Consider the following 26,880-nt stretch of genomic DNA (forward strand, 5'->3'; position numbering starts at 1 on the left):
CCCCAACTTGCATTTAAACCTTTCAATGCGCTCTAAATACAAGGCCGTCGAAATGGTGTCAGGTGTTTTTGAGAGCGTTAGGCTTTGGTTCTTCGGCGTGGGTATCGTGGGGTTTGTTACGATTAAGGTAGTATATTCCTTCAGTAATGTGTAGAAGTTTACTTATTTTTTTCGAGTTTTATGTGGATGTTTTTGCATGCCTTGAAATATGCTCAAGCCAAATTCTTCTACAACTAAGGTTTTTTTTGCTATTATGTTCTATTTGGGCGTTTTGGCTGAAACCGTAGCTATTACTCTCACTTAGCTGTTTTCTTTTCATTGTTGGTAGGAATCTTGTGAAAGTTTTGGGGGGACAATTTCAAAACCAGTATTTTTCAACTGTTAGCAGAATATGTTGAGGCGAAGAAAAGCGCTTCTCGTTGCTCTTGCTTATACACTGGTTCTCTGTGGTGTTGTTCACTATTTCGTGAATCCAGTGCAACCTACCGCTTACATGGACGAGGTATTCCACGAAGAACAGACTATCAGCTACCTTCACGGCGAGTGGCAAAAATGGAATCCTAAGATCACCACTCCTCCAGGACTATATGTTCTAACCACTTTCCTCTGGAAGGTCCTTCCTTTTCGAGCCTGTGTTGAGAACTTTCGATTCCTAAATTGCTTCATCGGCGGTGCCAATTTCATCCTCCTTGCTGAATTAACGCAGAGCATTCTTTCCGCCCTTACCATCTCCACTCTACCTGTTCTTTTCTTCACAGCCATTCTCTTCTATACCGATCAGCTGTCACTCCTTGCTCTTCTCCTGACCCTTCATGCTCAACGCTCTTCCCTCTCTTCCCTAGCGCTCCTGTTTGGTTGCTTCGCTTGTTTTGTACGTCAAACCAACGTGGTCTGGCTAGCATTCATGATTGGCCAGGAGGCCATTCAGCGACTAGCTCGCACCCAGTCCTGTGCTCGAAAAACTGCTCTACAGTGGTGCATTTATCTGATCAAACATCCTGGCCATATCGTCACCTCATGCTTCAAGGCAGCTCTCCTAGATGCTCCCCATCACACTGCCACGATCGTTCTCTTTGCCACTTTCGTCATTGTTTTTAACCAGGGAGATATTGTCCTCGGTGATCGCAGTGCTCACAAACCCACGTTGCATGTCCCTCAGATCTTCTATCTCTTCGTCTTCTGTGCTCTCCATACACCAACCGCCTTCCTTCGCTACCTCTACACCACTTTGTATGTTCCAAGACGCCTCTCCCTGATCACCTCGATCTGGATCACCCTACTGCTTTTCTTGACTGTCGTGGTGATTGATCGCTTCACTGTGGAGCATCCTTACCTCCTAGCCGACAATCGTCACTACACTTTCTATTTGTGGTCACGGTTATTTCGTCGATACAAAAGCTTCCGATACACTCTGGCACCTGTCTACATCATATGTGGAGACTACGTGTGCCGTGGCTTACGTGGAGGCAGTGTATCGGAGTTTCTGACAAGTTTAGGCTATCTTGTGGCCATTGCACTGGTTCTAGTGCCAGCGGGTTTATTGGAACCGAGGTACTTCATCGCACCGTACGTAGTTTGGCGGTTGACCAGACCACGGATTCGTGAGGAAAGGAGTTACCCTGTCGTGGAGGTGGCCATGAATGCCTTCATCAATGCTGTTACTGTCCACATTTTTGCGTTCTATCCCTTCAGGTGGTTGTCACAGCCCTTTACTTGGCAGCGATTTATGTGGTAGACTGTTGAAACCTGATTTGCAAGCCACCTTTATTTCCCAGTTAATTTGGTTGGTTACTTTTTGCATTTTCTTACCTATCTTTGAATTTATGGTGTTGAAGTGCCCTTGCTTCTTTTTGACAAGGCAATGCACATATTTGTATAAAAGTTAATTTCAAAATTGTCTTACCGTTTGATATCTTTTCGTTGGATCAGTTGAGATACTCCATGTTACATTCTACATGATGCTAGTATTTGCGACAGGAGAGTTTACATCCCGTGTAGATGGACGATTAGAAAAGGCATCGTTTTATCAAACACCTCTCCCACCTTGATAATTAGCTTCGGGATCTTGGACGTTCAATAGCATTAACTTTTCGAAATAAAGGAATTAACAGCCATGGAGCAAGAATACTGAGTGGCAACTGAACTACTGGTACCAAATGAAATGTCATTGCCATTGAAATAGTCACAATAATTTGATAAGGGCGGTTTTAAATGAAATTCGCTTGATTGCTGATGGTATGACACGAATAAGTAGTAGTGTAGATAGTGGCAGAGATGCGTGGATTTAGTGGGCCTGTCAGTCAGTCTTCGGCACATGCCGCTAATCCCACAGCTCTTCTTCAAGTTGGTACTGCATGGTCATCCACAGTGGTGCTTTGGTTGATCACAGCTTCAGCGAAGACGCAGGCGCTACATTGGTTGTACCGACAAGCGAATCCAATCTAAATGAATAAATATCCTGACTTCTGAGGTTGAATGTAAAACCTCACTGTGATGGAAGTAAGGCTTCTCTGCGGACGGATGCTTCTCTGTTAATCTCTAAGCAGAGGTGTTGCAGCTGATGTCTACCCTTCACAACTGCAGTACTTCCTTTTTCTCCATGAAGGTCATTAAGTTCTGAAATGGGTGGTTTGTAAAGTACTAAGTACATTGCGATGGCCTACGCGGAGGATTGACTAGAGGAAAGTGCCAAGAACAACAGGTAGAATGAGAGATGGGCTGTGTCGTGCCCTCGGCCAAAGTACAACGAAAGCTTCCCTGGATTTTGCGATGGGGTAATCTTTTCCCAAACTTTATTTAGTTCATTGAATTCCAAATTAGCACGCATTTTAAATTATTTACCATTGGGAGTAGCCCCGGTGATAAAAGAAATTTGATTTTCATTCTCTGATTTACCTTTCCAACTCCAAGTCTGGGGAATAATCCATATATGCAGGAAACTGTCGCCCTCTCCTCTAGCAAACCAAAAATGTGTATTTTTTGCGTCTTTTTTGATTGTAGGTGGTATTTGTTGGAGTTCTGCAGATGCCCTTAGCTCCTAATTCATGCTGACCACCCAAGCTACTTCGGCTGTCCCACTCCTGCTTCCCCTTAGAATGGCGGCTTACTTATGCATTGAAAATCCCTTCCATTGCTCTATCGGTAGGATTGAGGGGAAACGGGGGAAGATGTAAATGATGAAAGGTGGTCTAACAAACTGAAGAATCACGGACACTGCGTTGAATGTGTGTGTGGACAGGTAAGATGTTTTCCGGGTTAGGAGATGACACGATGAGTCACACAGAAGGGGGGGGAGGACGCATAGACATCACACTGACGCATTCCTCTGGGTGTGGTACCCTATCCAAAACACAAAATGCCAGAGTCCGGCATACCCGTAATGAAGCAGGCGGTTGATTTACTGCCTAATTCGCGCCAGCAAAGATCTCGTTCCTATGACGGTAGTAGATGAATATTTTGATTACGGAAGGCGGAATTTTCTGGATGGATGTCATAAAGTCTAATACCTTTTCTCGATTGATCTAGTGTTCCAAAGTCTGGTGACATGCAGTCTGAAGGCACTTGTCTTTTTGCATTTCCTCGTTTGTTTCGTGCAACTGCCATCCCAGTCCATCTTGAGGAAGCTTGACTGCTTTCTCTTCTCTGTTACTGTCTAGGGCGCAACGACGGCGCATCCAGCGAGGGTGGTGTCGCAGAATGTTGCGCAATTAATGCAATGCTTCATTCGTGATTCACAGCCGCTTTCATGGGGCCGCTTTCCTGATTACGTGGGTGATGTTTCTCCTAATGATGACTATTTTTCGTGTTGCTCTGTTTGTGGATCACTTGTTTGTTACGTGGTCACTAAAAGCGAAACTACCGGATTTGAATCTACCGACAAGATTGGCGAAATGCAAGTTTCATGTTACCAACTCTTTCTACTAGGTTCTAATAAGTATCACTGAAGGGTAGAAATCTTATTTTCATTTTTCTGAATAAAATTGAGGCTTTCGTTACGTTTCATCTTATTAATCTATTTCATTTTGTCGCTCACCCTAGTAAGCGATTCACGCTTACTTGAAGTAGTAATTTGGAGTTATTTTCTATGCAGCTAGGCCGCGCCTATCTACTTTTAGTTAAATAGCTATGCGATGACTGGTTTTAAAATCTTTTTTTAGATCTCGGATTTTTGAAGACTCTGACAAGCTGGCAATTAGTTCTTTACTAAAATCGCCCACATTAGCTATCAACACAAACTTACGCGAAATAAAGACTAAATTATTTATGATTTTGCTTTTTAGGCGGTTAGTTTCATCGACTTAAAATCGGTTTGGCACATCTCGAGCATACACATTTTGCTAGTGGTCAATGCATTACCCTTAAATTATCTCCAAATTTTTATGTTGCCTTAACCTGGGATTAGACTTGAACGTAAGCACTTTTCGTGTGGAGGAATTTTGGATTGCATTTCTGCCTTACTTTTCAAGTTGAGTGAGATGGATTAATGTTCCATGTGTCCAAGTAGATGAAACTATTTCGTAGGCTGCCTAGAAGCACGTTGTCAAAATCCGTCATATTTAGCCTGACAGTACCCACACAAGTAATGTTTTCAAAACCCTAGCCAGGAAGTAGGCTTAAAAGTAGTATCTCTTTCTACTTCCCTTTCATCTTGTCCTCCCAACAGGCTCTGAGAGAGTTTCCTAATTAACTGTGACAAATGTTTTTCCCTACGAAACGCGAATCTTCCTAACTACCTAATAGAAAGTAGATTTGGGTTACTTCTCATCCATTGAACTTTAGTAGATACTCATTACTATTGGTGTAAAAGTCTATTTTGCTTCTCTTCGGTGCAGATTTTGGTGGTTCCGCTGGAGCGACTAGCCTACATGGACCTCGCACCACCTGACATCTACCATGGCGCACCGGCGCGGCTGAGAATGGGTCCCCTTTTGCGTTGCCTCTTCGAGTGCTTCTCTACGGAAGCGTTAATTGCGTGAGATGGTCAGTTAACCAACCTTCCTGATTCTGTGGACACTAATGCTGCACTCTTCTTAACTCACATGATACAGGAGGACAGGCTGACCGTTACCTCAGCAGCCCAGATGGCCCTTCAATTGGTGGCATCTAGACAAATTTACAAGGTTATCCATCTTTGTGATGAACTTTCTGTCAAAACTCAAATTGTAATAAGCCTAAAGTAGCAAATCACCATTTTTTGTGGTTTCGAGGTTCACTTACTGCTATTCTAGACGATATGTCCTTCCATTTTTAGTAATCTAGTTGTCTCTCCCACTTTTTCTCCTACGAGACAAGTTCAATTCCAATGCGAATATTCGGATTTATAAAAGAAAACATCGAGCTTCGAGGAATGAAAGTGCACTTGCTTTTAGCACAGTTTATTACCGCCATGCTTGTCCACTTTCATCAGCTTAAAACCAGTGCGCAGAAGGTAGTCTCGGGCTAAAAAGATGGGTCAGCACGACTGAATTAACCTCGGATAGCCTGCTTTACTTAGACTTGGCTGTCGTTACCTTGTTGGTGCGCAACGTTGAAACGGCAGATGCTGACGAATGGGTGTGTTGTGTTTACTGCCTCTACCAAAGAAAGATTTTATGTCTTATGCAGCTTTGTGGGATGCCAGGTTATGCCTCATGAGGACATTCAGAATTGCGTACTGATTGGAAGTTGATAGGGCCGGCTGCTGTGCTAAGAGTGGGGGAATCACTAGTGTGAAGAGCGTTACTGAAGGACGTACAAGGGGCCGTCTTTTGAGTATTTACACCAGTTAACCAAATAGCTTGCTGCTGAGAGTACCATCACCGTACGTACTGTACATCGACTGAAGTCCTCTGTAGGTGTCCGTAGTTGTTCTCGGGTTCGGGTTTAGCGCGTTCATCCACCACCGAACGGTGTACCATTGATACACGCACTGCCAATGTTGTTTGTTACCCTAGTTAATGATATTAAAAGAAATGGGTCGGTTAGTGAAACGTAGATGCGTTGTTAAAGAGCCTACAATCAAAGCTATCGCAAATATTCGTACTTTCAGCTTCTGGACCTACCAAAGTTTGTTCCACCCTGCCTGAACCAGTATCTGCCAAAAAATGGGTTTGCGATGAAGCGGACAGCGACTGGCGATTGTGGCTTTGGTGGTAGCTCCGCTCACAGTCGCAATTACGCCTCCGCTTTCGTTGTCAATGTCGCTACTAGCGGTGTCAAAGTAATAAAATATTATCAGCAAAAACGGGAGGAAGAATCGAATGTGGATGCAAAGGCATCCCTGACTGGATCGCAAATTCCCTTTTAGCCGTCTAGACTCTACCTCCTGGTGTTGTCGCTGTTCCTCTCCTTGTCTGTGTCTGTACCCTACTTCTCCCTCTCACTCTCTCTATGGCCATCTATATGTCCCGGTGCAGATATCTGCCTGACTCAAAAATGGTTGATTCGAGCAGTTGAGTTATGTTTCTTGTCTATCTTGGTTAGAATGGTTATGATGGATAGGATTAGGCTGCCTGGGAGACGTTAGTTCGCAAGCTCGCTTTCTTACCACTTTATTTAAGGTCTCGACTCAAACGATTGGAAGATTGATGAACCGAAGGACCTGTGCAAGTGGTGTGGGAGAGGAGAGCTATCAAAGTGGCACACTGATAATCGCATGAAGGAGGTCAGTCTACTAACCGAATGAAAGCAAAAACCTCTCTGTCTAAAACATTTTGACGGATATCGCCATTGTAGCATAAATTAAAGTGGCTATCCTCATAAGGTCTTAGAGAAATTCAGGCATCTCTTACTGTGGCCAACAACGTAGCGGAGGCGTTACCTCTAAAGATGTGGTTACACAAGAGAACAGTGGCGGTGTACTATACTCCCACTGTGGAGGCCGTGGGTGTAGAGGCGGAAAAGTCTGATTACTGCAAGTAATTAGCGTAGTTGTGGCTCTGCTTCAACACCACCCCCTCATTAAGCCTTCACGGTCCTAATTCTACATCTTTGCATTGCCTCTAATTCCTAAGCTAATAGGCTTTACTGATTAAGTGGAAGAAAAATAAAGTGAAGAAGGGCTAGGAGGCTACAAGCTGTCAAAAAGTTACATCACCAAATGGAAGTGCAACCTGCTCAGATCGAACAGCCCACATGGGTGAAGGTGTATGTCAAGCACGAAATCAGCGCAGCTCTCATTTTTTCAGCTTCGTCTCTGGCGCTCTCCGTCTTCACTCCTCTGCGTCAACCGTAAAAGTTTTTTTGTAGACTGCAATCAATCACGAGACCGAATCGAAGATGACGAAACCACATCAGATGGAGAACGCAATCTCCATTACCAGCAGTGGTACGCACAATTTTAGCTCCACCCGAGAATTCTGAATGTTGTGTCTATCCAAGGAAAAATCGGCTTGGGTGTCAATGCCAAAGTGTGGATTATGCTCTTCAGCATGCCTATTTTGAATGCCAGCTATTTTTTTGTGGTTGCATGGGCTTACAAACACTTTGGTGTAAATTGTTTCATCGAAGGACTTATAGCATGATAGTAAAGTTTTGTCATTTTCCATAAGTAGTTGTTGCATAAAAATTCGAAAATTATATAGTTGTCAAAAGTAATGCCGTTTTAACTCTATTGTAAAGTTGCATGGAAGTAGATCATCCACAGCGAATATCACATCTAGTAATTAGTCCAAGAAATCAGAATGACTGTTCCATGAAATTGGGTTTTGGTACCGCTGCCGACCATGTGGCATTGATACTGAAGATTTATTAGGTAAACACAAAAGAATTAGGAGGTTCTATGCCCCTTGGAAGGCCATCCAAATATAAAGTGGGTACAATTTGTGGTAAACATCAAGCTATCAAAAAACAAGACCTAATTTGACGGACTAGTGGGTAAAATTATTTTTAGGCAGTGATTAGTCCTAGAAATACTAACCAAAGTAGCATCGCAATGCCGTTTTTTTGTCAGTACCGAAGGGTATAGTTACATTGCTTGGCTAATAATCGCGCCCAACAAAACATACGATGTTTCATGATTTCTCCCTTAGGAGCGCAGACACTACGCCAACAAATACTCTGCCACATTTGGTGGTTCATATGAATCGAAAGGAGACTGGGCAATTGGCTACTAGCTACGGCAGAGAACTTACGCGAATTCATCTTTTTACTTCAACACTCTGCTCAAAGGGACTTCCAAGGTATTTGTACTATTTGGACCAGAAAATAGCCTCCTAACTACTCCTTCTGGGTGTATCAAGGCCCTGACGCATTGCATAGGCTTTGGTTTTAAGTCTGAATACAACCCACTTGTACCGCCATGACTCACCAATTCGCGTTTGCTTCGTTGCAGTCTGCCTGCTGGATGCTACCCTAGGTGAATTCAACGGTAAGCAGCCAGCGCATTTGGAGGCGGTGGTTACTGCAGAATAGAGTGACTGATGGATGGAGGTGAAACATCAGTCCTGGCATAAATAATTGCCAATACTGACTGGTAGGTGGGCCTCACTCATAGGAAAACAAGTGCCAATCTAGTTGGCAGGGGCCTAGGGTAACACGCACTCAAAAATGCAACGTCCCATCTCACGAGGTTCGGCTTTGGTGGGTGTGAAGGTTTCGGTGGTAATGATGGTACCAATGATTGTTTTATCACACCTAGTCACACCTATCTAACCATCGTCGCCATTATCCTACTAGCTTAGTTATTAGTGCTATCGCCTCTTTTTGTCTCCTCAATTTCTCATTTGAGGTAAATTGTACAACTCTTTCCTTTCTCTAACCTCTCCTTGCCATTTTTCCTAGCCTTCTACTTCTCTCTTTTTTTCGCCCTCTTCTTTAGTCAGCATTGACACTACATTGGCCCGACAGGGATTGACATTACCCATTAGTCATTCGAGGAAAACTTCATCCTCCTTCTGGTTAAGCAGACAAACTAGTCACAAGCAAACCGGTCAGTAGACAAATGAGTAAACAGTTTATTCAAAAATCAAAACAAGCTGTACGACGCCTTAATAACGTACGTGGAAGAGTTGAAGAACAGGAAATTAATAAATAATCAGTCCTATCCCCATTTGTAGAACAGGGTGTGAGGCGTTCGTTTGTCTATGCGTTGGACATGAGTGAAAGAGCTCTTCATGTGTCATCTCCAACTTATTTTATCCCATATGGAGGCGTAGTCCTTCATGCACCAGAACGGTAAGATGGCGTCTCACACTGTCAGCCCACACCTTCACCAAATGCTCCGCAACAACCATTTTAGGGAAAGTTGCAGCAGTCTAGGAAGGCAGATTAGAATTAAATCAAGTTCAGTTGATAAAATGGATGCTATGGATACAGTGGGTACAATTGACATGGTGTGAGAGGAGGCTTAATAAACGGGGCACGTTAAACCGGTGGAGTAAAGCCTACCGACTTACGCTTTAGAATACTTGTACACAAACAATGACAAGCATTCTGTTACTGCATACGAGTTATCACACGTCGTCGTCAATTTTTAACAGCAAAATTACGCAGTAAACTGTATGGTCTTTTTGGACAAGTGCTATCACACTTCACCTATTGCATGAGGCATCGGCGCTACTGATAAGTGTATGTTACGGTGGACCCAAACACTTCTTACAAAATGACAGTGTAAATTTGCACATCAGCCTTTTCTCACATTATGACAAGATGTCATCCTACGCCTCGTGTGCCTCACAGCTGTTATTCAAAGCAGCCTGTTTGGCTTTGTCCTTCAATAAGTAAATTATTAAGTTAAACAACTTGCACTGGTTAACAAAGGCTAAGCGAATCGTGCGTCTTTGCCACTAGAGAAAATAATTCCAGACGAGTAAGTCGTTCCCCAAGTGACATGGATTCCTCTTGCCCCCTCACTGACCCGTTAAATCGTCCCTTTTCCCATTTGCATCTTAACAATTCTCGAATGGTAATGAAATGGGAGCTCACTCGTCCCTATACATGTTGTGCAACTTCGGAGCCTCGTCAAAGCTCTAAGATCATGTGATTAAAAAAATACCTATCAACCTAGAGGGAGAGGAGAGAGACACACCCTAATTTAATCATTTAGCCTTGATCATTTGTAGATCTCACATTACCACTGCGCGTAGTGTCCTCCTCTTCTGGTGAGGTTTTTAAGCAAAATCTGCTACTTTATGCCTCTCCATCAAGGGTATCAAACCAGCGAGACCATTTCGGTGAAGAGAAGTACAAACTAGTGTTTAATGACTTGGACTTTTTACCAGTAATAACTGCTCTCAGTGCTTTACTTCAGATGTACATGTGTAATGTCTCAGCTTAACAACCTCTAAAAGGAGAGGGTCGTTTGAATAGACGATCTGGATCCTCCAGTTGACTGATTTGCCAAATTTTCTAAATTGAAGTTGATTGGCTGAAATATCTACTAGTCTCACATTTTTTTTTAGCAAAGTTTGTAAGTAGTGTGCTCACTTTTTAAGAACTTGTCGAGTTCCGTGTGAGGTTTCTTATTGTATTCCTTGCATAGATTAATGCTTACCACCCAGTGATGGCATTCGGTGGCACCACACCCAACCACTCCCAAATTCTGCTTCAGTGGGTGTGGCAAGGTGGTGTGACTGAAAGGACCGCGGTGTGGCAAATAAAGTCAGAATGTGGATTGATCTGACAATGAGCGAAACACTTTGGATTAGGTCGCAATGTTTTTGCCAAGGAGGTAAATTTCCAACCGTCAGTCTAATGTTACGCTCAATCGACTCCTTGCGGTCGATTGGCTGAATAGAGGTTAGATATGTTAGACAGTGTTATAAAAGTTGATTTTTAAACCTGTTACCGTACGAGGTAAATTTAAATTCACCCCTAAGAGATAATCCAGCATAGACCTGTCATAGCAAATACTAATCCATCTAGTCATTTCGGGATCAAACAATCGCGACCATTCTTTCCATGCGTCCGATCATAAGCCTTGAACACTCTAATCATTCGCCCTTATCCGATCTTTCTATTTCTCGCATCTTTTTAGCATTGTCCTAACTTCTGCTCTACTTCGCATGTGCAGTTTGCTAAAAGAGGCTCATTGACTGGCATGTGGATGGTTCCAAGAAATCTGCCTGCGCAAACGTTACTCTTGTACAAAAATGTGTGTAACAGCAGCTGAGAAAACCGAGGGCAACGGTTCAGACAAGATGGAGACAAGAACACTTAGTCTGTTGCATTATGACATCTACGCAGACCTCACATATGGCCTTGATTGTGTTCCGTCGTCCATGTTTCTTGACTACCAGCAATCCTGTACCTTTTCACCGAAGCACATAACAAGAAATTGGTACTACACTTACTTTTTCACATTATAAAAGCATATACAAGTGCATATAGAAGCAAAATAAATAATCTGTTTGAACGCGATTCTTATAAAGCATCCAAGTTTGTTTATCCTCTTTATTTTTTATAAACATCCGATTCATCGCCATTTTCAATTTTCGAGGGTCCCTCATCCTCTCCAGCTCCTGGCAAGTGGACACCAACCACGAGTTCGTAGAGCAGAACACCGCAAATAGTTCCAACCAACGGCATCACAAGGAACACCCAGAAGGCGTGGTTAGCGTAGGTGAATGGAGATGAACCCCAGCCTGAAATGAGAGCGCAAAATACCCAAAAAATGCTTTTACTTTTAGTAGTAGATGTTGTTTGTTATCCCCTTCTTCGTTCTCTTCTTACCGGTCATAGAAAGCGCCGTTCGTCCACCAAGATCGTATGCTGGATTGCCGGCTGATGTAGTTTGCACAGTGAAGTCATTAAACGTTAGAAATTGAACCACAGTAGCATAAATAATCACGTAGAAGTAGGGAAAATTCCAATTATTTTTGTCCAAAATAGCCATTATCGCTGCAAGTTTTAGCATTGTCGTAATTACCTGTCCAGCACACAATGATCCAATCGTCGTATTCACGGTACTGGCAAAAATCGTCCCTGTAGAGTTCATAAGCAAAGTGCCATTGTCATATGTGTTCTTGTAATCCATGATCTTCTCCCAGTAGACAGCCATGACAAACAGAGATCCCAAAATTGAGCCAATCAGCTCGGCTAGCCAGAAGAGGAGCATTGTCAGGAAGTCTAACCGACCGATAAGTGCGTTGGCAAATGCAACGCATGGATTGCACATTCCTGGGGAACGAGAACCGGCGACAAATAGTCCCAGAGCCCAGCCGGCGGCGTAGCCGAAGCTGATATCTATGCTTGTACCGAAAGAGGGTTTATTGAGTTGAGTTTGGGCTGCCACACCTGTACCAAAAGCGACATATATTAAGGTTGCGGCTAGCTCAGCTATTAGATCTCGAAGAAGAGGGTACTTGGTTAACCGCAATCGATCAGCAACGGAATGGAGAAAAACCTTGTAAGATTCGGTGATATGTTTCATCCTCGTGAGATAGAAGGTTGAATGTGAGATGAGAGGGTAAACTTCTGGGAACATATATGACAACTTGGCGATCATATGATGAATGGGTGTAACCAATCAGAATGGTGCGGGAGACACATCTGGCGGAGGTGGACCGTGCTTTGGCGGATGAATAGTGATTTGGGTTTAATCCTAGGCATTGCTTCGCCATCCCCAGAGGTACTTGTTCCGAAGTTAAGAATGCTTGAGCAATCATTTCTTACCATAAACTTCCTTACTATCAGGGAACAGGTCGAGTTGGGTGTCACTCTTCGGTCTCTTCCGGTTATTGAGTTAGGTCCTCGCAAAAGTAATGACTTGTTCCAGACCTTTGCCGACCTTCTATAAAAGTGCGCCATCCACAAGCTGTACCACTAGTGTCAATGTCTAGAACGAAGCGCGAGGTACTTGATTTTGAAAGTAAATAATCCAAGAATTGGTGTGAAACGTACCATTTGCTCCAACTCCTTGCACAATTCATTGTGCTCTTTCTGGCACTTCATATGTTTCTCGGCCTGCTATTCCGTGAGTTTCTGTAACAGGATTGTGACCTTGGCGAAACCTTTAACGAAATGTCTGGAGTAACTTCTTAAGCCTGGGAAACTATGGCGTTCCTTCTGATTAATTGGTGTGGACCGGATTCTGACTTGCTTTATGCGGTTTTCTGACAATACTATAAGAACGTCTGAGTGTTGCAGAAAATGACATTTCCTTGGGTTCAGTGCCAGCCTACTTCTTGCAGGTAGTATGCCATTCATTTTTAATCAGTAGAAGGTTTTGAATATCTACACTAAAAATGAGTATGTTGTCTTGGAATATTATCAATGTTTTTGGAATGAAGTAGTCAGAGCAAGGATATCCTTTAGAATGCATAATGGCCATTGGATATGAAGAAAGCCATCTTTATTTGTCAATATTCATTTTGACTCGTGTTGGCAGTCTAAGGAATTATTAATATGGAGTAGGGCAAGGGCATCCTTCTTTACTACTGAGCTCAGTTTCCTATAATCGACGCACGGCCGAATCCCCCTACCTTTTTCTTTATAGGAGCAATTGGTAAAATTCATGGTTTCTTGCAGTCTTATAACTACGTCTTTGAGCATGTCGTCAGCTAAACGGATTACTTTTAGCAGAGGGAGTGGTACGCATCTGGGTAGTTCCCAGGGCAGTCCAAACACTGTGGCCTCCCTTTCTTAGTGGGTAGAGGTGGCTTCTGCAAAGTTCAGAATAGCTTTGGTACTACGTCGGAAAGCAATTCCGAAGACTATATCCCGCGGAAATGCTGCACAGATAAGAGAATTCCCTACATAAGTTTTCTTGCTTGTGGAAACGAGAAAATGCGTTTCTCCGTCTACTAAGAATCTTATTTCTCACTATTAATTTTAGTCTGTTACACGATATGACAATCAATTTTTGATTATGGAACCGGAAATTCCCGGAATGTATGATTGAACAAGCTGCGCCAGAACCACAAAGGAAATCGTGAAAGCCTCCTTTGAAGCTGCGCTAGGTTTTCAGGAATGTGTAAAAGTGTTTTGAAAACGAGCAAGTTGGAAAAAACAAAAAATAATTTAGATTAGGGGCAGGGCACGAATGGCATCGATGGAATTATGTTATTGTAACTTGATACCATCGTAAGCAGCTCCTGACTTCTCTTCTCTCCGAAATTCACCAACTCACTGCGAGTTGTTGTCTTTACTGCAGAGTTTGTCGGCTACAATGTGTGGACGAATTCAGTGTCTAAACTGGACGTCTTTGCATCTGGCTCTTCCTGGTGGCAAGTTGCAGAAGACGTAATTGTCTTTTTTTCCATCTTTTGAACACTACGGTAGATCCCTCCTACTAAAGCCTGTTCCTCTTACGAGATTAGGTGATGATTTGGATTAATGCGCTACAGCAATTCTCTAAGTCGGTATCTGGGGTTGTGCTGACATATACAGCGACCGGGAAAGGGTTCTGAAGAAGAGCTCGCAAGGTCTCCTGTTTTTGTCAATGGGGATAGAACTAGATACTAAATCTGCTGTGGTCAGGACACAACGAAATCTTTGTCCCTTACAAAGAGCGAAAGCTCTGCAATGCTCTAGTAGTTTTCCCCTCTACTTAAAACCAGATTGAGATTGGTTAAGCTAATTGAGAATAGCAAATTAATCAACTTCACGTCCGCACGTCCAATTACCTACTTTCTCCTTTGTACTTCACAATCCATTAGGAAAACTCCTCGTCTGGGGTCGACCTATCAAGATGTAATTTTAAGGTGCCGTAAACAATAGTATTTGAGTAGTACTTTGTCGACAGGACGGCTGCGCATTCAACAAAAGAGGTTTTAAGTCTATGATGACTAGCTGAAACGTCCATAGATGACGTGAAAGAGCTGCTGACTGCTTTTATAGATCGTAAATACATAAAACTAGCACTTTTGAATACTCTATTTCCTTTTTATTGCTTTTTGCACCTTAGGATGCTAACTTCATTGTGACATGAATCAATAAGGAGGAAACAGCTCAAAGTATCACTTTATGGCTGGTTAGTGAATGCCTAAATGGCATTAACTGGGTGAGGGGGTTCTGTTATGATAGAGTACAAATCGTGATCCCAATTGAGCTGACCACATTCTGCTTAGGAGATAGACGAAAGCTGACACGAGAGACCTGACTGATTATCCTCCCCCCCCCCCCCCTAGACATCCCCACAGCAAATGCGTTGATATTGCTAATGAATGGAAGGAATAAGAAGTCCCAGCTGCTCAAACAATGCCGAATATTCATCGTGGAAGAGGCGAAACCTATGAGTGCGTGAGTCACATTTAAATGAGACAGTGGATTAGGAAGATTTTGGTACCCGACTTCTTCAAATTTATTAATACCCAGTCATTATCAGCCGAAAGCGTCGACCAAGTGTCAATTACATTAGCTACCCCTTCAATAGCCATAATTTCGCAATTATTTTGAGAAGTAGTTAAACACGTCAGACGAAAGACGAAACGCATAAACATGAACAGCCATCTTGTTATCTGTTTGGGTAGATGCAACCGCTGTCAAATTATAACAAAATCTAATTACACTCCTCAACTACAATCATAAATTGAAGGACAGTCGCTATTAAATGCCGCTCCTCCCACTGTATTCAGACATCACTCCTTTAAATGTAAATCTATCACAAGCAGATTGTAGTGATTATTGTGAGCTTGTCTTACCTAGCCAACTTAATTTTAGTTTATTCTTCAACAATCTCCACTCAACAGTGACCGTTGTCATCGTATTCTGTCATCCATTTCTGAAGTCCCAGTTAAGTTCATTAAAAAGAACGCTTCACTTATGCTATTTGAGTAGAGAGGCAAATCAAGACAACTGCAATTTGTGTTGTTGCACTAAACTCATTCAACAACCTGTGACAACGGAAGCAGAAGATTAGGCATGGAGGGCAGCAGAACTGACGCTCAGAGGAACCGAACGGCGATGTTAAGAATGAAACGGATGCTTCATTCCCTGTGGTTTTATTTGCCCTCTTGTCATTCCTATGGACATTTAGGCGTTATAAACACTAGACTTTCTCACCATCTACATGGTCTATTGCATCCTTGGTGACAATTCAGAGCTCTGCAGGATGCCTTCAAATGAACTAAATGCATGAGCAAAGATGTACATTTGACAAATTTGAGTAGCTTACATATTTTTCCTTAGAAGGAAGTAAAAATAAGAGCAACTAACTGCTCCATCCCTTTCCCTATCCTCGCTTTTGCTTATCCACATTCACAATGTGCCATTTCTGCGAATTTTAGTAGTCTTTTACAAACCTCATGCTCATTGGGTGACATTTTTAAACCTATTAACCCATTCAAATCTATTCATCTATAGGGGCTACAAGACTTCCTGCATTTCGACTTCTAAATCCAAATGAACGCATTTGTTGTATAAGTCGAAAACCAGGTTAGTCAATGAGCACCGTTGGGTTGAATTCTTATGGCCGATTAATTGTGTCATTTCTGTACAAAAGATGTTTAAAAGTTGTCCACGAGAAGGGTTTCAAAAGTTAAAATTAAAGACAAATGGTCCATTGATGTACGATTAGTGGATTTAAGTACAGAACGGACCTAAAAAAAAACAGGCTCTTTTGCAAAGGGTAAGAAAGCTAATTTAAGTACACTAATTACACCAATTATATTTAAATCCATTTCAAAATCAACCACCTATTTTGTACCTCTATTTCAATGGCATCCCCTCAAATCATCCGAGCTGTATCTATTCACTCCTTTTCCCACCTATCGGTTCCGCGTTCATTCATCCATGCAATACTGGAAAATTGGTTTCACGACCCATGGATTGGCATGAATTGTGATTCACACCACTTCCTCTTTCAATGAAATTGCTGTTCCTTCTCTTCTGCAGAGCCACCATGCTGCACCTCGCACTCTTGGTGATTCAGTGGCTTTATTTGCCTTTTGTTTTCTTAAATCGCCAGCCCTCTTGTTTCACCACCTTAGGGCTTATGTGTGATGGCACTTTATGGCCCATATTATTACCTGCTCCGTCCGAGTTTTCGTCTATTGGACTGAATACCTCTGTCACTATAAAGGAGAATAGTATCAATTTAATGGACCGTATTGCAAGCTAACGACTTACTGCAATGACTTTTCATTTAGAAGGAGCGGAAAAGTAGCAACAAATTATTTTCTACTCGACTTCTTCTATCGTCTAGCCAGAAGCACTCTCTCTAAACCGGTAGAATCTACGCTGAAATATGCCATGGTGAATAGAAAAGAAGTAAAATCTTGGGTGCACATACCATTATCCTAATTAGGGGTCGGTTAGAATCACAGATAAGGTCACAAAGGATACTCGGTTGAAAGAAACTCTCTTAAGTTTCGTAGCTCTCCACTCACCCACCTCGATATGGAAATAGGAGGCTAAAATATTAGCAAAATATAAAGCATTTGTGACTTTTGCATTAAAAACATTTCCACATGCGCACACTCTGATTGAGGAAAAATGGCTTGGATTACAGAAGAATGACATAAGCTAGTGGTTTTAGGATGGGTGGATAAATGAATACATTCAAGGATGACTGGAATCAGGAAGGACATCCAAGGAAAGGAACCTCATTACTAACATTTGTCCTCTTCCAATGTCAGTTTTCAGGACCTACAGAGAGCTATACTCGAATCTACTTCTTTTTAGGTTGCTAGTTGATGTTAATTTTTGGGAGAGGTACTAATGTATGTCGTAGTAGGAGTAAATGCCTTTCCACTGATTTCACCTCATAAATATCGTTGGCGTTTTAATCTTGCCGTGCCTCTGTCTGTGGATAGAAGCGCTCTACTTTATATCCTTTTGATCTTCTGCTGGGAGAAAGGTTATCAAACAGTGAATACCTTCCTTCTGATAGTGATTTTCAGTGGTGTCTTGAGATAACGGGCCATCGACAAGAGTGTCTCTTCTTCGCATTCAGGTTAAGTAAAGCGGCTGCATGGGAGGTCACTCTAAATGGGTCCACATTTGTGCTCAAAGGGAGGAGGAGGAGAAGGAGGCACCAAAGGCCTCCAAGGGGTTTGCTGATCTAACGTTTAAGTGCAGATTTTGCAGTCAGGTGAATTCAGCAGGTTTGGTATTATCTAAAGCTGAGAGTTTTGTGCTGTTAAGCTTAACTTGTGGTGTGAAAATTAGATAACAATTCCTGCTAAATAATGTTTCACTAAATGGAACCGGTTTGAGTGAGCTGCAACCGACAATTTAGTTGAAATCATTGGTATGTGATGATTATGATTTTAACTAGAAGGTGAAGTTTTGTCTGCAGCATAAAGGTTCTACCAATTCAAAGTGCATTGTTGAAGGAGTCAACTCAATAACTATCACCATTACTTAGGAAGCGACCCTTTATCTTCCTTCTCAGCATGGTCGTAGCTCGAGCTATCGCAATATAGACTGCTCTTAGCTGAAGTGGTACTAATGGGTAAAAGCCTACTGGACTTGTAAATGCTTGCATGATTTTAATGGAGCCTTCCACCTTCAATTCCCAGTTAATCGATCTTGCCTAACCAGATGTAGTGGAGTGAAGTGTTAAAGCCTACAAAGTAGAGAATTCGGTAAACTGCGGACGCTTACTCTTTTTGGATGTCGTGGAAAGAAGGTGCAGTAATTTTTGCCTTGTGATGATTGGCTGGTCATTTCGATTTCCAAATGTGTCACTGTATTCTTCAATGTCGCTCACGCCAACAGTGTAAATCCTGATTGTCTTGATTTACCTGTCTGCTTAAATGGCATTAGTGGACTGCTGGAGGAATAGACGAATGAGCATAGTGACGACGGTCAACGCTGCTTGGATATTTTTGAAGAACAAACTAAAACCAAGTCGGTGAGTTAGGACAAATGGGCAGCAATCATTATGATCTACTTGTGATAAATTTGCGTTTGAAGGACTGAGGACGGAACACCGAAGGTGGAAGGTTATTAAACAAAGAGTGATCTTCACTTTATGACTATGTTTTGAGAGTTATATTAGATTTTGCCATATGTTGACAACGGTTGAGTCTACACGGAAAGAAGCTGAAATTGATGGGCGAAGTTCGTGTTTTGCGTGTGCGTCTTTCATCTGACGTGCTTATCTACCCCTTAGATTAAAAGGCGATTGCGTGCATTAAACAGATATTTAGTTAGGAATGTTACTTGGCGGAAGGCTTTGGTCGTATGGGAGTGGACTTTGTTAATTTATAGTAATTCGGGTACTCCAGGGCTTCTACACTCCTACCATTAAGAAAGGCGGCTTTATTACTCAAGATTTACTGCTTCTTCATTTGTCACTCGCTCTCGTGCAGACAGTTGTGACTCCTCATATCTTCCATCCACTGACGGTGTAGAGACATTCTCTACCAGGTCTTACGAGGAAGGAGGACACCAATCAACTCGTGCAAATGTATTTCATAGCCTCTGACGTTTCAAAATACGCGTAAAAGGTGAAATTAAGAAAATATTTTGATGCTGTGCTCTGAAATGGATGAAATATTAGAAAAGAGCAAATCGTTGACCGTTCTTATTTAGCAATTTCATTAATACGGGGTAAAAATGAGACAAAACACATCATTGCAATCTGCGACTTTTTAAATGACTTCAGAAATTAGACCCTTATTTTGTTTAATTGAGCGGATTAGTATAAATATAGGTGCACCCGAATTCACGTCCCCCATTTGTAGTCACGGTTTTGACGCAAAATCCGTCGGTGTAGAGTTAACATTAGGCATTAAAAATGTGTCGGAATCAGCAAACAAGGTGACAGCATACAAGATTTTGATAGATTTGTATAAGCTGACCGATGTCGTCAGGAGTAATTACGTGACAAGAAACAATCAAGTATGTTCATATTAATTTAAATTGATGTTTGATTGGCAACCTTTTGTCAAATATGGTCTCTGGTGTCTTTTTTATTAAATACTGCGGCAAAGCTTAGGCGTCCTACAATTTACTGTCGAATCCGAACATATTAATTATTCTCATGATTACAATTTAAGTGTGTATTCTTCACTGACCCATTTCAGTGGAGCTTATCCACCACCTTTTATGAAATTAGCGCTGATTTAGAGGCAAGTTCTTTGACAGCCTTACCTGTGTAAGGCTCGCATTTTATCAGTCCAAATGCACTTATTTATATCGATTAAAATGTTCTAAATCTTCGTATCTTTGTTTATCTTCACATTTGTCCATTTATTCCTCTTACTACCCAATCACAGATTTTATTTCGCCTTGCTTTTTAAGTCGCAGAGACCAATTTGTAGCGAATGTATTAACAAGGTCAAAGGATGAAGAATTAAAAGTACCATCTGTCTAAATGATGTAAGAAATGATCATTTGGGCGATGCCTGTGCGGCGGATGATTGAAATATGACCGCAAGTGATGTAATCAGCAATAAAAGAGAATCACTCTATCAGAAAGTACAAACTGTATCATACTGGGTAAAGGGCGTCAACATGCTCTAAATTATAAAAAGGAATGAGGCTGCTAAAAGTTTAGGGAGAGCCGTATGCAAGTCTACCAAGTAGTCCCTGGTTTATCCACAAACTTATACATCAAAGGATTTGTCACAGAACCACCGCCTGGCTGAGTAATCGCATTTAATTTAAAAATGCATTCCTTCTACCATTCCTAGTTTACTCATCCATTTTGAAACCAATTATCGACTAAATCATCTGAAATTTTTGCTCCCATCCATTCATCATTTATATATCTCTCGGAGGCTTTGCTCACACAACCATTGGAATGTCATGAATTGTGGTGGACGGTACTTTTCTCTCAGCGAAAAGTTGTCTAAGCTTGCAAAACAACTGTTCATGTTCTTTGTTGTATTTAAACCACAGAGAATATTACTTGCAGCATCGGTTTGAAGGTTGAATTACTACAGACCAATCTCGCCTTAGCCACTTGGGCAGTGTCATTTTCATTTGCGCATACTTGAGCAATAAACAAACCTTTGAAATTGATCAGGTTAGCCAGCAGTTCTTTTAAAAAGGGAGTTAAGGAGCTAAAATATATTTTAGTACCAAGAGTACGAAAGATCTGTGTTTCTAGCACGTAGCCTAATAACCCAGTAAGTAATTAAGAAAAGAGCAGAAATTTACGCAGCATTTTTAAAGTATTTACAAACCTCACTTATCGCTAACAAAAGTCATTTAATCTACAAAGAATAAAATGCAAAATCTGCATAAAGCTAATCCTAAGCAGAGATCATACGACCAATTCAATAAAGTAGGTAGCAATGCTAATTAAATGCAAAATTTCTTTAATGTTCAAAAAGTTCCTTTAGTTTACTAAGGTGGAAAGGGAATGCCGTAATTTCTCGTACAAATTTAGGTGCGTGTAGATAAATCTGGTAATAATATAGCCACAAATTGGGCAGTCTGTGCCAAGTCAACCCTTACAGTGACCATATTATAGCGAAATTTAAATTTACCTACGCAAAACGTCTTTTTAGTCTAATATTCTCACCCGTGGTTTGTTTAAGTGAGCAGATTGGCTTTTATTTGTCGTCCAAAGTTTCGTCGATCATTCGCATTCACAGACTTGTAGTGAGTCTTGTTTTGTTATGTATTTCAGGCAAATACATGCAGTAAAATTTGATGGACGGAAAGTTGGGCACTGAGCAAATGGATGAATTAGAGGAGTCCGCAAAGCACAAGCATTATTGCAAAGATGTGGTGGACTGTAACGTGCGTAAATTTAATCTTAAAAATTCTTTATTTGAATGTATTGATGTTGCTAAGTTTTACATTTACGTGCACTTTTAAGGTTTTTGCACGTTGCTTGATCTTGCTGTTATGAATTGACACCTTGCTTTTCTGTAAATTGGTTTCTGTCGAATATTGCGTTGACAAGTTATCCGCAAAATTCGAAGGACATGAGTTTACTCGGTTGTAATACTTGCCGTTTATTGCTGCTGCTTTTTAGTGTAATTTTTGTTTGCCAGCTTTTTGTATGAAAGCTCCATTTATTCGCCATGCACCCGTCTTGGTCAAACCACATTAAATGCTCTATGTTGCCATATTACAGTGGGTAATCTGTGGCCGAGAGTTTACTGCGACTGTGAACGCTTTCTTATTTGGCTAAACATTCGTGCATACCTTAACCTTAGCACCGATGTGCGCTAATTTGGACGCAGCATACATCAAACAGTTGAGAAGAGTTTTCTTTCACACTTTCCACTTTCTTGCTTTCAATTTTAGATTTAGGATTGCAATAATCAATATGAAGACTTTTTACATTTGGTATCCGGCATTAGTGTTAAATGGGACAAGGTGTATTCACATAGGGTAGCCTTGTTTGCTGCTGGTTACACTATTCGCACCAATTTGCTAGGCATGTGACGGCAAGCGTTTATGCTTTTTGACGGAAGTTTCTGTTTTCAATGTTTTCTCTAATACTCTCCTACATGTAATACTGCACTTGTGGAAATAGCCATCTCACAATTTTTTGTTGTAATTACAATAGAATTATTCTCGTTAGAAGAACATAAGTTCGGTGTAGTGGATAGATAGATAGATGAAGTTCTGGGAAGAGCAAATGCATTGAGGACCTCGAGTAGTCGATTCTGTAGGTGTGTATCAAGATGTGACATTCCGGGCGTCAAATAGCCTTCTACTATCCATCACATGTTGGGTCCTTGAAATATGGAATATTGAGTTTTGTAGATTGAGGAGTTGTGATAAATGACTAGCATAAGATTCATGCAATAGACGACCAATGTAGCAGAGGGAGAACAAAAGCAATTAAAAGGCGCTGACGGGACAGCAGATGGCAGGATCACTACACCTCTTCATTCTTCCTTCCAACTTTGCGCTGCAAGTGATGAAACATTGCAATCGTCTTTCTCCAACTCTTTTATTGCACTCTCTGTGTCTCCCTGCTTATTCTCGCGTGGAACTGGGAATCTTCAATGTGTTGGATCAACAACCAGCATTAACAGTCATGGCTTCCCCTTTTGTCGAATCTGCTACGATTCTAATGAATCCTCGAAAAATGTGGCGTTGGATTCTCGTGGCCGATTAATTGCGCCGTGCCTATGTGACGGAAGTTTGAAATATGTCCACGAGAAGTGTATCCAAGATTGGTTTGAAATTAGCGAGTCGAGGATGTGTGAGGTGTGTCATTTTGTGTATGAGATGCGCAAATGCATGAAACCGTTGAGAGAGGTAAGGTTGTAAAATGTGTGAAGGAACTTTAACCATATCTACCAAAAGCTGATTGATTACTTGATAAGCCCATGCATTAGACAATTTTTTACTAAACTCTCTACGCATCTGTCTCGATTACGTTCATTTGTTCATCATTGATGTGTCCATTCCACCTTCCACCCATCAAAGGTCTTACCACGTGATGTATGTCTTTGATTTATCTTAAGTTGTTATATTTTTATCACTTTGTCATTATTATAGCCTTTTAATTTTCTTTTTTCAAAACTTCTTATCATTTCAGTGGGAAGATCTGCACGGTATCTTCTGCACTGTATTCGCCAACTTACTAATGCAAGCCTTCGTGTCGTGGATGCTCTATGCTCTCCTTTCCCTTCTGACACCTGCCTTCACATCGGCTTCCAAGTGCAGTTTTGTGCTGTGGTTGTTGATGCTTGCAATGCCCTTTGTTGCATTTGGCGTCGGTGTTTTTGTATTCAATCAGGTGCACTCCTTCTGTGAAATGTATCGATACTGCCGTCAATTGAATTGGGTTTGTGTGGTGCGGGAACCGTCAGAAGAACGAATTGCGAAGTTGAGGATGGAACGGCGTTTATCAAGTAACCAATTCTACACCGTTCATGAGGAGGACACCTTCACTGCAATGCCTTAAGAGTGTGAGAAAAAAAGGTGGAAATGGCAGTGTCTACTGCCAAAAGGCTTTCCGTACTTCCAGTCATTCCTGGATGACTGTTTGTCCACCTATACTAAAACCTATAATTCCTGTTATCAATATGTAATCTTAGTCATTTTTCTCCTTCTGAAACAGGTGATAACGGTAAAACTTTTTATTTTAAAGGCCTCGGGGAATCTCGCACCACGAGTGCTGTTTCCACTGCATTAGTGGACTAAAATCACCGGTTTAATTTAGTACTTAGTCTCTCGTGGAAGTTGTGCAGACACATCTGTGATGGCTATCACTAAAATATTTCATTGTGTAATCATCGGTCATAACCACTGATGATTTTGGAACCCCAGCTTCATGCTTATCGGTTTCATTTAGCACCCTAGAGATAGATTGGCCCACAAAGCATTTCTTGTAGGCTACGAGGGCACAGTATCACAACTGGAACGAGTGATGAAGGAATATGCCCCTCGAAATTCTACTGCAGTGCTAGCATATTCATTTCACCCTCTGTTTTGCTTTTGTGTCGAAGTGTCTGCTAATCAAACACCAAATATACGAAGTAACACCTTGCAAGGACAACACAGCTGGCTATGCGAGTGCGTCATGTTAAGGTAAGACCGACTCATGGATTGAGTAGCAGGATGGATGAATGCAAAATGGGAATTAAACCCGTAATACTGTCGAAGTTCATTAACGTTTGAGCACATGTCTTACCAGACAAATTGGTAGGAATCAGGCGTGAGTTCGGCTATGGCTTTGCTCACTTATTCACATGACAAATCATCAAATAGAAAATACTTTTTATAGCTATGTAGCCTTTTCAAAGGGTGTGGATAAACTGTATCGTAAAATAATTTTGTGGTTAATCAGTTTAATAAAGCCATACGCAATGGTAAGCTACTGTCATGCGAAAATTTTGTGTTTCGTTGCGGTCATCGCACACCACCAACGCACCGGTCATACTGATCATTGTTCAGGTGACCTTGTAAAAATTGTCCAACTTTTCTCGTTTTTACGTAGTTCGGCTGGTAGCACATTCAACACCAACGCCTGGGAGGAATCAATCACTTGAACTTGAATTGACATTTTCTCGACTTTTCCTTCCCAAGTCACTTTGATTACTTCTAGCAGAAATGCGCCGCCTAGATGCGTGTGGAAGGTGCGAGTTTGGGTACGAGGAACGTGTGTGTGCAACGCTGGAAGAGGAAATCCTAGCATCTCCTCTGAGAAAGCACTTACAAGCATCGTCTTGATCTACAGGTATTGCATTTTAAGGGGTGAGACGTAGTAAGATGGGTGTTGTGGGTGGTAAAATTGATAATTTGGATGAAATGTGTCTGTCAGGCAGCGTAGTCACCGGATGACTTTGATCATCCTATGTGTGTATTTTTTGTAGTTTGTTTGAAATGGACAGCATTCACAGGAAGCTCGTTGCTCACTCTATGGAGAATTGACGACCATGATATGGACGTGGTATACACGGCTGAGTGTCGTAGCCAAAGTCGAAATGAGGCCGACAGCAGGCGATTCACATCACCACTTTAAATGGAGGAAGTGTCTAAGCGGTGTTATCTGGGAGTGTGGATGCAGTAACTACAAGGCTAATGACTGCAAGTCAACGCACGATCACTGTTGATGCCCTGAAGAAGTAAGGGGGGGGGGGCCTAATGAATTTGCCACTAGTACCGGTTTTACACTATCTGTAATACCAAATTACTGGAGTAATTTATTTGTTGATCTTACTTAGAAGTCGTACACTTGCATACATAAGTACTCACTTATTAGCAGAAAAACATTCTCCACTTAACTGGCCCAAACTCATCAGCAGCCTTCTATATTTGGCGGAAAAGAGTAGCAACGCGTGCAGTGGCAACCACTTTGTGTTCAACTCGCCATACCAGGGATTTGCATGGATTAATAAAATTCGCGTGACCCCACGCTGATGAGTCACACGCCCTGTGTGTGTCATTGCTTCGGAGTCATTGTTCTGTGCGTCACTGGGATTGAGGGTGGGGAAGGTCACCGCAGCATGTGTCTAGTTTTTCCAAGTTTAAGCGGAAGACTTAAATTTCCTCCTTTTAAAGTTGCGTGTTTGCTAGAAAGGTTACGTTTTAGCTATGAAATTGAATCCCAAATATATCAAGTGAATTATTTAGATTACAGATGGGGAAGAGGGTAGGAAGCTTTGGTTTATGGTGTTTGAGTGCTGCTGCATGGACTTCGCAACAACTCAAAACATTGCGCTCATGGCCTGTTAAGAGACGCGCAAGTCGTAGCTTTGAACGATGACGCCTTTGCAGTGGATGAGGTAACTTTTGATTGTGCAAGGGAAGTGTTCGTTAGAGGGCTGTGGAGTAATTTATCATCAGTGTATCTTAAATTGCTTCATTTTGATCGCTGTAAAAAAAGTATTTAGTGAATGCAACATAATGGTTTTTACTAGTTACAGTTAAACAAATTTAGGAAGAAATATTAGATTCTCCTCAAGTCTCACATCACAAGGCTGCTTAATTACCCCTAATTCCACTACCAACAGAATTGTATATTGAAGTAACTAATTCGAATGTTGCATTCTCCACCGACCCATAGATGAAACAGGAACCGATTGCGCACCTGTTCTAAGGAGGAAGAAACTTAATTCGCAGTAGCAGAGAGAGAAAGGGATAGAGATAAGGCAAAGGAGAAGCCGTAGCAGGCGACAATGTCGCAGTAAGGAGTGCAGTAGGCAAAGAACCACTGAAATCTCTATTTGTATTTTACATCAAGAAGATCTGTACACAATTACTTTTGATGATTTTCACGCGATACTTCCCCACGTATAATAATGCATTCTCTGAATAATAATTCACCTCTCGATTTTTCCTCCGTCTGTTTAGGGACATACAAGCTCAGTGCAGTGGAAGGATGGATGGTTGACGTTCTACGTAGAGCAGTCGGTCCTGTCGGTGTGCATCTTACTGGTTTGAGGTCGGAACACTTTGAATGGGAATGCGTTAAGTCATTGAAACGTGGAATGATCAGTTCGCCGGATTGCTTAATTGTGGTAACTGATTGATATCCTATTCCATGAAGTTGATTTTTAACATACGACATAGACAACTGAAGCAGAGGAGAAAGAACGAAGACAATTACGAGGCTGCAATGGAAGTGCGAATGGTGGAATCATCACCGTCCTT

General features: G+C 41.7%; 4 protein-coding genes across 4 annotated transcripts; 3 read left to right on the top strand and 1 right to left on the bottom strand. All coding sequences in view use genetic code 11, as the record gives it.

The window, feature by feature from the left end:
- Window positions 1-391: 391 nt before the first annotated feature.
- Window positions 392-1,735, top strand: EGR_06905 (Alpha-1,2-glucosyltransferase ALG10-A; the record flags this gene model as incomplete). The annotated part of the gene is made up of 1 exon (XM_024496154.1): window positions 392-1,735. The coding sequence occupies one exon, from the start codon at window positions 392-394 to the stop codon at window positions 1,733-1,735; it is 1,344 nt and encodes a 447-aa protein (XP_024349466.1).
- Window positions 1,736-2,274: 539 nt separating this feature from the next.
- EGR_06906 (hypothetical protein) lies at window positions 2,275-4,976 on the top strand (the record flags this gene model as incomplete). Its single annotated transcript, XM_024496155.1, has 3 exons — window positions 2,275-2,343; window positions 3,657-3,767; window positions 4,833-4,976. 3 exons carry the CDS (start codon window positions 2,275-2,277, stop codon window positions 4,974-4,976), a joined length of 324 nt encoding a protein of 107 aa, XP_024349467.1.
- Window positions 4,977-11,370: 6,394 nt separating this feature from the next.
- On the bottom strand, window positions 11,371-12,349 carry EGR_06907 (Aquaporin-9; the record flags this gene model as incomplete). Its single annotated transcript, XM_024496156.1, has 2 exons — window positions 11,371-11,561; window positions 11,650-12,349. The coding sequence occupies 2 exons, from the start codon at window positions 12,347-12,349 to the stop codon at window positions 11,371-11,373; spliced, it is 891 nt and encodes a 296-aa protein (XP_024349468.1).
- A 9,119-nt stretch (window positions 12,350-21,468) lies between these two features.
- EGR_06908 (E3 ubiquitin-protein ligase 8-Mar) lies at window positions 21,469-23,689 on the top strand (the record flags this gene model as incomplete). Its single annotated transcript, XM_024496157.1, has 3 exons — window positions 21,469-21,558; window positions 22,582-23,037; window positions 23,321-23,689. 3 exons carry the CDS (start codon window positions 21,469-21,471, stop codon window positions 23,687-23,689), a joined length of 915 nt encoding a protein of 304 aa, XP_024349469.1.
- Window positions 23,690-26,880: the final 3,191 nt, after the last annotated feature.

The sequence above is a fragment of the Echinococcus granulosus genome, assembly GCF_000524195.1.
Source record: "Echinococcus granulosus chromosome Unknown EG_S00065, whole genome shotgun sequence".
Lineage (NCBI taxonomy): Eukaryota > Metazoa > Platyhelminthes > Cestoda > Cyclophyllidea > Taeniidae > Echinococcus > Echinococcus granulosus.